General features: G+C 42.6%; 1 protein-coding gene across 4 annotated transcripts in view; it reads left to right on the forward strand.

Moving 5' to 3' along the window:
- The window catches only part of LOC129859310 (rho GTPase-activating protein 21-like), a 103,651-nt gene that overhangs the window by 47,004 nt on the left and 43,668 nt on the right, over positions 1–12,979 (forward strand). For all 4 annotated transcript variants that reach the window (XM_055928935.1, XM_055928934.1, XM_055928931.1 and 1 more), the window contains one exon: positions 3,478–3,499. In XM_055928935.1, the coding sequence (XP_055784910.1) occupies positions 3,478–3,499 (22 nt within the window). The remainder of the gene's footprint in view (positions 1–3,477; positions 3,500–12,979) is intronic.

Here is a 12,979-nt window from a genome sequence, read left to right on the forward strand (position 1 = left end):
AACGACCAAGAGTCCTCCTAGAGCTGGCCACCCTGAGGAATCGGGGGAGAAGGGCCTCGTTTAGGGAGGTGACCAAGAACCCGATGGTCACTGACAGAGCTCCAGAGTTCCTCTGTGGAGATGGGAGAACCTTTCAGAAGGACAACCATCTCCGCAGCACTCTACCAATGGCCAGAAAGTAACTTAATACACTGCTTGGACTTAGCCAAAAGCTAAAGGACTCTCGGACCATGAGAAACAAGATTATCTGGTCTGATGAAACCAAGATTGAACTCTATGGCCTGAATGCCAAGTGTCACGTCTGGAGGAAACCTGGCACCGTCCCTACGGTGAAGCACGGTGGTGGAAGCATCATGCTGTGGGGATGTTTTTCAGGGACTGGGACTGGGAGACTACTAGCCAGGATCAAACGAAAGATGAACAGAATAAAGTACAGAGATCCTTATTGAAAACCTGCTCCAGAGAACTCAGGACCTCAGACTGGGGCAAAGGTTCACTTTCCAACAGGACGACCCTAAGCACACAGCTGAGACAATGCAGGAGTGGCTTCAGGACACTTCTCTGAATGTCCTTGAGTGGCCCAGCCAGAGTGATGAAGGCGAGTGATGAAGCATGTAAAAAATCATCTGTCCTCAGTTGCAACACTCACTACTGAGTTCCCAACTGGGAAAGAGGGATACCTAGTCAGTTGTACAACTGAATGCATTCAACTGAAATGTCTTCCTCATTTAACCCAACCCCTCAGAGGGTGCGGAGGGCTGCCTTAATTGACTTAATTGACATCCACGTCTTCGGGACACAGGGCACAGTGGGTTAACTGCCTTGCTCAGGGGCAGAACAACAGAGTTTTACCTTGTCAGCTTGGGGATTTGATCCAACAACCTTTCAGTTACTGACCCAATGCTCCTACCCGCCAGGCTCCCTGCCTCTGGAAGCAACGCCAGCCACTATAACTGGTCTTCGCGACCTTCATGAAAAGGGTTTCCATGGCTGAGCAGCCACACACACACAATGTCAAGCGTCGGTTAGAGTGGTGTAAAGCTCGCCGACATTGGACATCTCTTCACAATCAGGCAGTCTGACAGACTAACCTGGGTTTGGCGGATGCCAGGAGAATGCTACCTGCCCCAATACATAGTGCCATTGGTGGAGGAGGAATAACAGTCTGGGGCTGTTTTTCATGGTTCGGGCTAGGCCCCTTAGTTCCAGTGAAGGGAAATCTTAACGCTACAGCATACAATGACATTGTAGACAATTCTGTGGCAACAGTTTGGGAAGGCCCTTTCCTGTTTCACCATGACAATGCCCCGTGCACAAAGCGAGGTCCATAACAGATGGTTTGTCTAGATCGGTGTGGAAGGACTTGACTGGCCTGCACAGAGCCCTGACATCAACTCCAGCGAACACCTTTGGGATGAATTGGAACACCGACTGTGAGCCAGGCCTAATTGCCCAACCAGTGCCCATCCTCACTAATGCTCTTGTGGCTGAATGGAAGCAAGTCCCTGCAGCATTATTATATTAATGCCCATGATTTTGGAATGAGATGTTCGCCGAGCAGGTGTCCTTTTGGCCATTTAGTGTATATACTATACATGTTTTTATATTTTACCTTTTTTTTTTAAACAGGGAGTCCCCATTTGAGACCAGGGTCTCTTTCACAAGGGAGCCCTGCACATACAATTCATAGACCAATAATACTGTACTACTTACATTCAACCATATTTCTATAATATTAATCATCAACTAATATGGACCAATTTGTAGAGGAAGACTATGGGTTAAAGTTGTCAGTGTCCTACAACACTGAAATTCACCAATATCTGGTAATGTACAACAGTGTTTTGTAGTGTCATCGTACCTGGGAAGGGAGCCAGAAACACCAACTGAATAACATCAATATTATGCTGCTCCGTGCATTTAATCCTGCTGTCCCAGCAGTTCCTGTCTTAATGGGCCGCCGTTCCACGGTTTTCAGTAAATACCGAAATACTCAACCTCTTCTAGTGGGATAGTGCTTCCGATACCTCCATCTGATTGTTTCAAGCCATGTTTTTTTTTTTTTTTAAAGGGATTTACTGTTGTCGTTAGCCAACCACCTGTCTCTATTGGGGATTTTTCTAACAATCAATACATTTGTAGAAGTGATTTGTGTTTACCTTTGCAAGTGTATTTTGACACTCTTTTCACTGTGTTAAAAGAGATCTTACACAGAGCGCTTATTCTCTGTCCGGTTGGATTTTGCTATGGCACTGCCATTCAAAGCTGAAGCACTCCGGCCTTGATGCTGCAGAGTTGTATCCAGCCGTACCGGTGCAAAGGCCCTCCCTTGTGGCACTGTACTGTGTTGGCCCATTTTCTTCTTTCAAGTAGAATTGGGTTGCTTTGTGTTTCTGTATAATCACAGTTCAACTCTTATTTGGAAAATCGGAAACTTAACTTAATTGAGAGTTTATTGGTTCTCAGTGCATTAAGAAATAAAAAGCAATATGTCTCCATCAGTAACAGTTGCCACGTGGTCATAATGCCCATTTCTAATGTTCCCAGAAATGGCATTAGAGTTGGCAGAGCTGGCAAGGCCAAGTCTTGTCCAGCTTTTAGCTGAGGCTTTCTAATTCCCTTCTTACAGTAAGATGCAGCTAAGAGCTTCTGGGAAGTACTCAAATTAAAATGTCAACATTAGATTTCGGAGTGATTTTAGACAAAGTCTTTGCTAACATAAAATAAACCCTGTAACTTTGTAGAAATTTGATCTTTATGAAATTCTCAGAATTCCATCAAAGATGCCATGATTACATTTTATTTAACTAGGCAAATTCTTATTTTACAATGACTACCTAGGAACAGTGGGTTAAATGCCTTGTTCAGGGGCAGAACGGCAGATTTTTACCTTGTCAGCTCAGGGATTCGATCTAGCAACCTTTCGGTTACTGGCCCAACGCTCTAACCTCTAGGCTACCTTCCGCCCCATGTATTCTAATTACTTTTCGGAGCTCTTGAGTAATCACAGTCCCAGTCTTTCTGAAACTGGGTTAACTTGAAGAAGGTCAGCCTGTCTTATAGGATCGCCAAGGGAAACTCGGGAGTCTTAAAAGAATATGTGGAGAACATATGTGTTGCTGCGCGGTTACGGGATTAGAACACTCATGTGGGTGTTTTGAACCCGCACTTGAAGGAAATTAAGTATTTAAGCTTGAAGGATATCAGATAAAAACAAACAAATCTAAAGTAGCTTTTTCTAATCAGAATTTTCAGTGACAGGCGACACGTAGAAGAACTCCGCCTTCGTCACTTTTGTTTGAATCTACTTTAATGTTGCATATTGTGGCTTATGTCAATTAGTCTTGTTTAATGACAGTGAAAGCCATTTTCTCTTTTCTTCCAGAGTACAACACTCAATCAGTTTATCTTCATTGAGGAAAACCCCAGATAAAATGTGAATGCAAAAAATGTCTGACTATCTTTTCTCTCTTCTAGGATGAAGACAATGGCAGTCGAGGTAAGTGGACAGCATGTATATCAAGTTCTTGTTGAATTTGTAACTCGACTCCCTCCAGACTTTGAATAGAACATCTATAAAAGAAGACTGATGGTCACGGATCAGCAAGCAAGCTTCATCTCTTCAGTGTTGCACATGGTCACTCACAAACCATTCAGATAAACCTTCTCATTCAACAACAGCATTTTGCAACGTGACAACACTGCACTCTTGAATGCACTTCGTCCCTCACTGTATCAACGAAGAGTCAGGCCGTGCTCTTACACAGGAGAAAATCTCCAGCAGCCACTCCACCACTCACTCTGGCTCCTGACCAATCCTAGACAAGTGTTTGGTTACTCCTCTAGTGTAGTGCACTCTGAGAATTGCAGTGAGATCACATTCCTAGTACTCAGTGGCGTGATAACAGCAGATCTCTCAAGCTAGATTGAAACCTGCAATTGATGTAGTAGGGCCAGTGTACTGTTATTCACTCTCCCTTTAACTCCTTAAATGTCACGACAAGAGGAATCCGATTAAAAGGAAGTAGAAAATCATCTTAATGGTTGTTTAACCTTCACTGCTTCAAATGAATCAGTGGTGAACCAATTCAGCATAGAAAATATCCAGTTTCAAGTAGGACTGATGATTGATCAAGTAGTTTATAACCAAATGTGATCCGTCAATCAGCTTTCCCAATGGTCTATCTTCGTTGAGCTATACAAAATCCATCAATACGGTCTGAACAGTATTCTTTATAGCGGTTAAATATGATTATAAACCGGTGGTTCGAGCCTTGAATGCTGATTGGCTAAAAGTTGTGGAATATCAGACCGTATACCACGGGTATGACATAACATTTATTTAACTGTTCTAATTACATTGGTAACCAATTTATAATAGCAATATGACACCTCTGGGGTTTGTGGTATGTGGCCAATATACCACGGCTAAAGCTGGGGGTACACTACACGGTTTTGGCCACAATTTAGCTGTCCCAGATAAGTATTTGATATCAGAGAAAAAATCCCCATGTCATTGCCTACTCGGGGTCCACGGCTGTCACCGACGCACATTTAATGTGAGCGAGTCAGACGCAATCTGATGGCTACCAATCTCGTCTTTGAGCAGGCCTAGACGTCCCGCTATTTAAAATTTTTTATTTTATTTTATCGCCACAAAATCTGAAATGCTCTTGTGTGAGATGTGCAAAGACAAGTTTTGAGAATGGTGATCAGCAATATCCAATGAGAGCTCGCCAGAGAAGAAGCCAGTGAGATCATGAAGTTGTTTCACATCACCCAGAATGTGTAGACTCTCCAGCAGGAGGGATCACTACTACTAGTATGTGTTTGTACTTACGTTTAACCAAAGATAGTGTCAAATCATTACAGCTCTGAAGTTCACAAGCACTGTTATTCAATAAAAAATGCCAGCTAGATGTTTCAACTCTGTATGGCGAGTGTGAATGTTTGACTGAATGTTTTGAGGCTGCTTTGAGCCACAGCTTGTAGCTACGTTACAATCTAATCGCCTTGTTTTCGCCAGACAGTGTGGTATGGAGAATCCTCACGACCAAGTGAAGAATCTTGTAGTGTGTGACCCCCTCCTGTCTGTGTCACATTGTTTAGTGTGCGCACCACTACGTTGGCAACACAACAAAACTTCAGGGAAGACGGTTGTTTAATGTGAGAGACTCGACCATGTTAGGATATTTAAAGTCATGTAGTGTCCACCCAGCTTAACCTTTGTTACGTTACAGCCTTATTCTAAAATTGATTAAATTAATATTTTTCCTCATCTACACACAATACCCCATAATGATAAAGACAATGGTGCCAATTTAAAAAATACATAAGGCATTTCTAATTTAAGTATTCAGACCCTTTGCTATGAGACTTTAAATTGAGTTCAGGTGCATCCTGTTTCCATTGACCATCCTTGAGCACAGTGGCCTTCATCGTTCTTGAATGGAAGAAATTTGGAACCGCCAAGAATTTTCCTATAGCTCGCCTCTGCCCAAACGGGGCAATCGGGGGTGAAGGGCCTCGGTCAGGGAGGTAACCAAGTACACGATGGTCACTCTGACAGAGCTCCAGAGTTCCACTGTGGAGATGGGAGAACCGTCCAGAAGGACAACCATCTCTGCAGGACTCCACCAATCAGGTCTTTATGGTAGTGTCCAGACGAAAGCCACGCCTCACTAAAAGGCATGACAGCCCGCTTGGAATTTGCCAAAAGGCACTTAAAGGACAAGATTCTCTGGTCTGATGAAACCAAGATTGAACTCTTTGGCCTGAATGCCAAGCCTCACGTCTGGAGGAAACCAGACACTGCTCATCACCTGGCCAATACCATCCTTATGGTGAAGCATGGTAGTGGCTGCTGTGGGAATGTTTTTCAGCGGTAGGGACTGGGAGACTAGTCAAGATCGAGGGAAAGATGAACAGAGCAAAGTACAGGGAGATCCTTGATGAAAACCTGCTCCAGAGCGCTCAGGACCTCCGTTGGTGCGAAGGTTTCACCTTCCAACAGGACAACGACCCTAAGCACACAGCCCAGACAATAAAGGAGTGGCTACAGGACAAGTCTCTGAATGTTCTTGAGTTGCCCGGACTTGAACCAATCAACCATCTCTGGAGTGACCTGAAAATAGCTGTGCAGCAACGCTCCCCATCCAACCTGACAGAACTTCAGAGGCTCTACAGCGAAGAATGGGAGAAACTCCCCAAATACAGGTGTGCCAAGCTTGTAGCGTCATACCCTGGAAGACTCAAGACTGTAATCACTGCCAAAGGTGCTAAACAACTGAGTAGAGGGTCTGAATACTTATGTCAATTTAATATTCATGTTTTTTTATTTTTAGTACATTTGAAAAAAATCTATAATCCTGTTTTTTGCTTTGTCATTATGGGGTATTGTGTGTAGATTGATGAGGGGGGGGAAATGATTTAATACATTTTAGAATCAGGCTGTAACTCAGTAAAATGTGGAAAAAGATGAAGGGGTCTGAATACTTTCCGAATGCACTGTACCGCACCCCCTCGGGCCTTATTACTTAAATATACTATGAAGGCTTGAGTCTGCATTTGAGCTAGATAGACAGACAGAGATCAATAGCAGCTGCAGTCTATAAAGCTGCAGGTAGAAGCTCTTTTCTGCAGTAAGCTTGTCAGTGTTGTAGCTTTGTATAGTGCGTGAGCTTGGCAAGTCCTCCCTATCCCACAGTGCATCCGGTCCTCCCCCCCATGTCTGGGAGTGCTGCAGCGTGACAGCGGGGATGCAGAGTCCCATCTGATCTGCAGCTCCCGGAAATACACGACTGTGCAGAGTATACACACACATTTTATTGCGCAGTGTACACACGTACATACAGCACACACAAACGAAATCAGTAACACTCGCGCACATGTCACAAGCTGCTCATCCATATAAAGATATCAATCATTGTTTATGTTGTGCTTTTGATTGGGGTTCTGCACAGTGTGACTGCTGCCATTAGTCACAAGTAACGTTCCACTACTCTACCACAAAGGTTGTTTAGGCTACAGTACTGAAGGTGCGATCGCCAGTGGACAAGGCATAATCTCTGCTTCCTCTTTGAACTGGTATGGCATCAATACTGTGCCCTTCTGTGCTGCAGTGGAAATGCAACTCCTTCACTGACTGCATCAACCTTAGATTTTGTTTTCATTTTTTGTAGTACATTACCAACATCACTATTTCATGTATTGAGTACAGAACAGATTTCATGACCTGGGAGTGATCTGTTTTTCTTGTTCTTGATAGTGATCCAAGTTATGATCCAGAGGATAGTTATGATCAGGGGTTGGAGCTGTTTCATTTTTCAAGGAACACAAATGGAACCAGGTACGAAAGGGATCCATACTGTCCCGGAACAGAACTGTTATTTAAAGCATAGGAACTGGTTAACAAAGTTATTTTATGTTCCAGGCATTTTGTTCCAGTCCCACCAAAAAAATGCAACAAAGCGCCAATGCAAAGCCCTCTCTGTCCCTCAAAAACATATTCCAGTGTCTGCCTGCAGAAGCGAGGTTAAGAAGTGAGGTTTGGCGGGTCATGTTTTGGAGGACGCGTGACTCGTCCTTCACCTCCCTAGCCCGTTGGGGAGTTGCAGCGATGAGACAAGATCACAATTGGGGAGGGAAAAAAGGGGATAAAATACCCCAAAAAAGTATTCATAATAATATGGCCCTTTTTTTTATAAAGTCCACTTATACACTACCGGTCAAAAGTTTGGGGTCACTTAGAAATGTCCCTTTTTTTTTTAAAGAAAAGCACTTTTTTTTGTCCATTTAAAATAACATCAAGTTGATCAGAAATACAGTGTAGACATTGTTAATGATGTAAATGACTATTGTAGTTGGAAACGACTTATTTTTTATGGAATATCCTCATAAGCGTACAGAGACCCATTATCAGCAACCATCACTCCTGTGTTCCAATGGCACGTTGTGTTAACTAATCTAAGTTCATAATTTTAAAAGGCTAATTGATCATTAGAAACCCTTTTGCAGTAATGTTAGCACAGCTGAAAACTGTTCTGATAAAAGAAGCAATAAGTAGTAGGGATGACCAGGGATATTGGCCGCCTTTAGACTAGTTTGTGGGTTCAATTACAGGCTCAATATGGCCAGAAACAAAGAACTTTCTTCTGAAACCCGTCAGTCATTCTTGTTCTGAGGAATTAAGGCTATTCCATGCGAGAAATTGCCAAGAAACTGAAGATCTCGTACAACGCTGTGTACTACTCAAAAACATAGGTTTGTTATAACATTTAAACTTCAAACATGTTTTAAATGTTTTGTGACAATGCAGCATTGCTGTATATTGCACTCAAAAGATATTGCACTCAAAATATATTGCAGTTAAGTAGGCAGCCTAGGCTACTGCTCAAATGTTGCTGTAATAGGCCTACATGTTTCTCCTTTGCATGTTTTGTTTTTTGGATATTCGTTGTCAAGTTTTAAAAACCGAAGGCAGACTGCAACATTTTAGTAGTCCAGCTAGGACTGTAGCATGAGTCTCTACACTTTCCCTCCACTGCGCTCTATAACGGGACACACGGAAGCACTGTAACTGAAGTTGAATTCAGATGCGAGCGCATCAGGCTGTAATTTTATAAAGTATATGACTAAACTGTTGGCTCATTTATACTTGCTTGTGTGTCCTATTCGGCCCGCTGGCCTCGTGTTTGACAGATGTGCGCTAGCCTATTAACCACGTTATGACTGGCTTGTGATCATTGTCCTTGCTAGTTTGATTGTGTTGACATTTCCAGCGTTAGTTACAGTTGCCCGTTTTTGTTCAAAATATTGAGTCATTGAAACTGAAACAGTGGATCCCGAATGGGTGGAGGCAGCAAACAATGGGTGCATTTGTAAATTGCCTCCAGTGTGTCAGAGTGCACTCTGGGTCGTACATAAATTCAGAGTGTTGTTTTCATGTTATCTAGAGTGTTAGTGACTAACTGTGCTGCTGCCAACAATTGAATAATTTTTTTTGTCAATGTTTACTGACACCGGTCATTCAGCGGGTGTTGCGTGTTCGTAAATTAATCAGTTATGCTACGCTCTGGCACACTCAGACGAGAGTGCTCTGAAATCGAAGTAGATAGCTAGAGTGAATTTACAAACGCACACAATGTACCAGGCCAGCTGTGATTTACAACCTGATGGCAATATTTTTTGGACAACTGTATTGGTGAATTATATTAATCATGCATTGAACTCCATCCATATATTCTGCCAACAAGAATGCCTTACTGTACGTCATGGAATTTTTTGTCAAATATAACCAGTTTTTAAAACCTCTTGTGAAGTTTGGTTTTGAAGCATAAACTGGGAATTTGATATTTTTTTACTATTAAGTTTGTCTTTTTCATGACTGCAAAGTAGTTAAAATGCTGTCAGTTCTACTTTAAGCCTCAATCCTCTCTCAATCTCAGTGGTAGAAAAAGTACCCATATGTCATACTTGAGTAAAAGTAAAGATACCTTAATAGAAAATGACTCAAGTGAAAGTCACCCAGTAAAATACTACTTGAGTAAAAGTCCTAAAGTATTTGGTCTTAAATATACTTAAGTATCAAAAGTAAATGTAATTGTTCAAATATACTTAAATTCCTTATACTAAGCAGGCGCCACAACTTTCTTTTTTTTATTTCTTATTTACGGATAGCCAGGGGCAGACTCCAATACATAATTTACAAACGAAGCATTTGTGTTTAGTGAGTTGCCAGATCACAGGCAGTAGGGATGACCAGGGATATTATCTTGATAAGTGTGTGAATTGGACCATTTTCCTGTCCTGCTAAGCATTTGAAATGTAATGACTACTTTTGATTTTCAGGAAAAATGTATGGAGTAAAAAGTACATTATTTTACTTAGGAATATAGTAGAGTAAAAGTTGCCAAAATATAAAGTACAGATACCTCAAAAAAACTACTTAAGTAGTACTTTAAAGTATTTTTACTTACCGTAAGTACTTTACACCACTGCTCACTCTACCTACCGGCAAAATTTCAGTTGCATCTTGCGCCATAGGCTACACTTGTCTGTCACGCATGTAAACAACTAGCTTGCCTGCTCTGTCCCCACTTATTGGTGAAGTAACTTAATGAGCTAAATGTTTTTTAAAAAACAGTTGATTTCACTGGTTAAAAAAGGAACAGAACCTCCCAAGTGGCACAGCGGTCTAAGACACTGCATCGCAGTGCTAGAGGCGTCACTACAGACCTGGGTTCGATCAGGTCTGTAGTAGAAAAGGGGTAAAATAACAATTAAAAAAGGAACAATATAAACCTGTACTTGCTGGTTGGAACAGTGGAATGGAATGCAACAAAGTGTGTTTCTGCTCAGAATGAAACGATTGGAAAATAATTTTGCTTACAACCCCTGGTTATGGTATGACTGGGCAAGTGAAGTGATGAGCAGAGAGGGAGGGAACAGTCCGCTCATGAGCAGGCAGATTCTGGTCTTACAAAAGGGAAATTGAGCAGCGGAGAGAATTCCTGTAAGCATCTTGTTGGCCATCTCCGTGTCGCGCTCGGCACGAGGCCCGAAACATAAAACACACAGAGCCCCCACTGTGACATCAGGAAATCCTTAGGGGTTTTGTGCGTGTGTGTCTGTTTCTATGCGTGTGCACCCACATATGCATATACCATTCATCACTCCGCAATAGAAGATGAATAACGTTCCCCCCTGCCTGGAGAGCCCCTAATGCCCCCTTGGTCCGGGTCCTGTAAATCCTCCTATGTTTCATACAACGCTCGTAAATGGTAGCCACATTGAGTCCTGTTCTGTAACAGTTTAGATTTTTCCTGCAAGATTCACAAATGTTAAATGTTACTTCATGTAAGACTCGGTTTCGCAAGACTCTCCCTCTCAGCTTTCCTCCCACAAGCTTTCTCTAAGATCGCCTGGACCGCAGTATGAAGTGGTGATATTCTTGTTTGGTTTCATCCTCAGTACTTCAATATGATATATTTCTCCTCCGTCTATCTACTGGTAGGGTCCCACTATATTGCTCTTTCAGATCAGCAGCTAAGTGTATTAGATTGGACACAGGCAGGAAAGACACTTTAAGGTATTGAGATCCATCCAGTTTTTCCTCGTTCAGCCCTTTTAGCCTGTGTCATGCGGTCCCATATTCCCTCCAGAGCAGCAGTGGAGTTTATTTGCTTGACTTTGGGCCAGTGTGTGATGAGGCTGTTGCTGTTTGGATAGAGGGGGCCTGCTCCGCTCGCCTCACCCCATGTTGACTATCTGGGTGTTGCCGCTGGAACCCCTTCAAACCCACACACACTGCCTGCCTGCCTGCCTGCCTGCCTGCCTGCCTGCCTGCCTGCCTGCCTGCTTGGGATCGAAGAATCTCGACACAATCTAAACATACAGATGGGAAGTGTGTGTTTGTGGAATTGTGTTTAGAAGTGTTGATGTCTGTTTGTTGCTTTTCACAATGATTGTATACATATCAAACGGCTGTTATTTGAAATAGTCTTCTAACTCGTTTCCTCTCTCTAGCTTTTTTCCCCCCAGTTCAGTCTTTCTCTCTCTGGCTGTGTATTTTACTTAGCTGTTGAAGAGGACTATACACATGAGATATATTGTATTATGCTTGTGAAGCTGTGGTACTTTGGGGATGAAAAAGCGCTCCAGAAACATAAAAATCTACATCTGTTAAAATATTTGTTTTTTGTTCTGTGTGAAAGTCTTCACGGGAGATGTCCAATTTTTATTTCATTTTTGGCAGATTTTGGTCGGCCTCCATAAAGATTGCAGAGGGAGCAATAGCACAAGCAAGTAGAATTCCCCAATATTCTCTGGTGTGCTTTAAAACCCCCAACCTTCCTTAGTGAAGTTCCATCCGGCTAACTCTTCCCTTAAAGCAGTGGTCACCAACCTTTATTGAGTCAAGATCACTTTGAGGTCAAAATAGCAAGCCAAGGTCTACTGCTCTTTTTAAAAAAAAATTTTTTTTACATGACTTCAAAAATGGAAGCCTATGCAACATTAACCTAATAGAAACTGTTCTGTCAGAATGAGGTTTGTGCAGTAGGCGTAGTACATTATCACAACATATTGACTATGCTTGGCCTGACTATTGTTCTTCTCAGACCATATATTTAAAAACTCTAAATTTAATAACAAAATGTATCAGTGGTTGAAGCACTTATTGTACTGGACTGATGAGACCTGCATCTGATGGTCAGTCTCATCAGAGGGAGGGAGAGAGCAGCAGCGGGCCCACCTCTCAGGGTTCCTGCTCTCTCCTTAGCTCCGGTGAGACTGACCAGAGACAGGGGTCTTCCACCTGATGGCGAAACTGGAGTCGCACCACATTATTGATGCCTCATGCACAAATTCATGTTGTTCCTATTACCAGAGAAAATGTAATATTCCTTGATATTAAAATAGACACGATGAGCTGCTAATAATGAAAATGCAGGTCTATCGATACACTTGGCTAATGGCTACTCATTCGTTGCAGCTGCTGTGCTGGTAGTAGCGCGAGTGGAAGTAGGGAGAAACATGTTTGTTGTAATTTTTTAAATATAAAAACAGTGACAGTGCTGAATAAAAACTTAAACATGAACTCGCTCATAAAAAAAGCAGCTCTTTCCTGTGTTCTTTGACCGTCTCTCTCTGGTCATGGTTTTAAGTTATGAAATCTCATGTGGGCTAGAATCAAACTTTGCTGTGGGGCCGGTCGTGGAAGCTTCGCCTATGAAGCTATGATTTGAGCAGTGTGGGTGTCGCACGTGCGCCGTCGTGGGGGCCGGGGTTGCTGCCGCCACACTGAAGTGGTACTCATACAAATTTGAGAAAATCTGCAAGGAAGAATGGGGGGGGAATCCCTAAATTACAAATTTGAGAAAATCTGCAAGGAAGAATGGGGGGGGGGGATCCCTAAATGCAGATGTGCAAAGCTGATACAGACATACCCAAGATGACTCTGCTGTAATCACCAAGGTGC

The sequence above is a fragment of the Salvelinus fontinalis genome, chromosome 7 (assembly GCF_029448725.1).
Source record: "Salvelinus fontinalis isolate EN_2023a chromosome 7, ASM2944872v1, whole genome shotgun sequence".
Lineage (NCBI taxonomy): Eukaryota > Metazoa > Chordata > Actinopteri > Salmoniformes > Salmonidae > Salvelinus > Salvelinus fontinalis.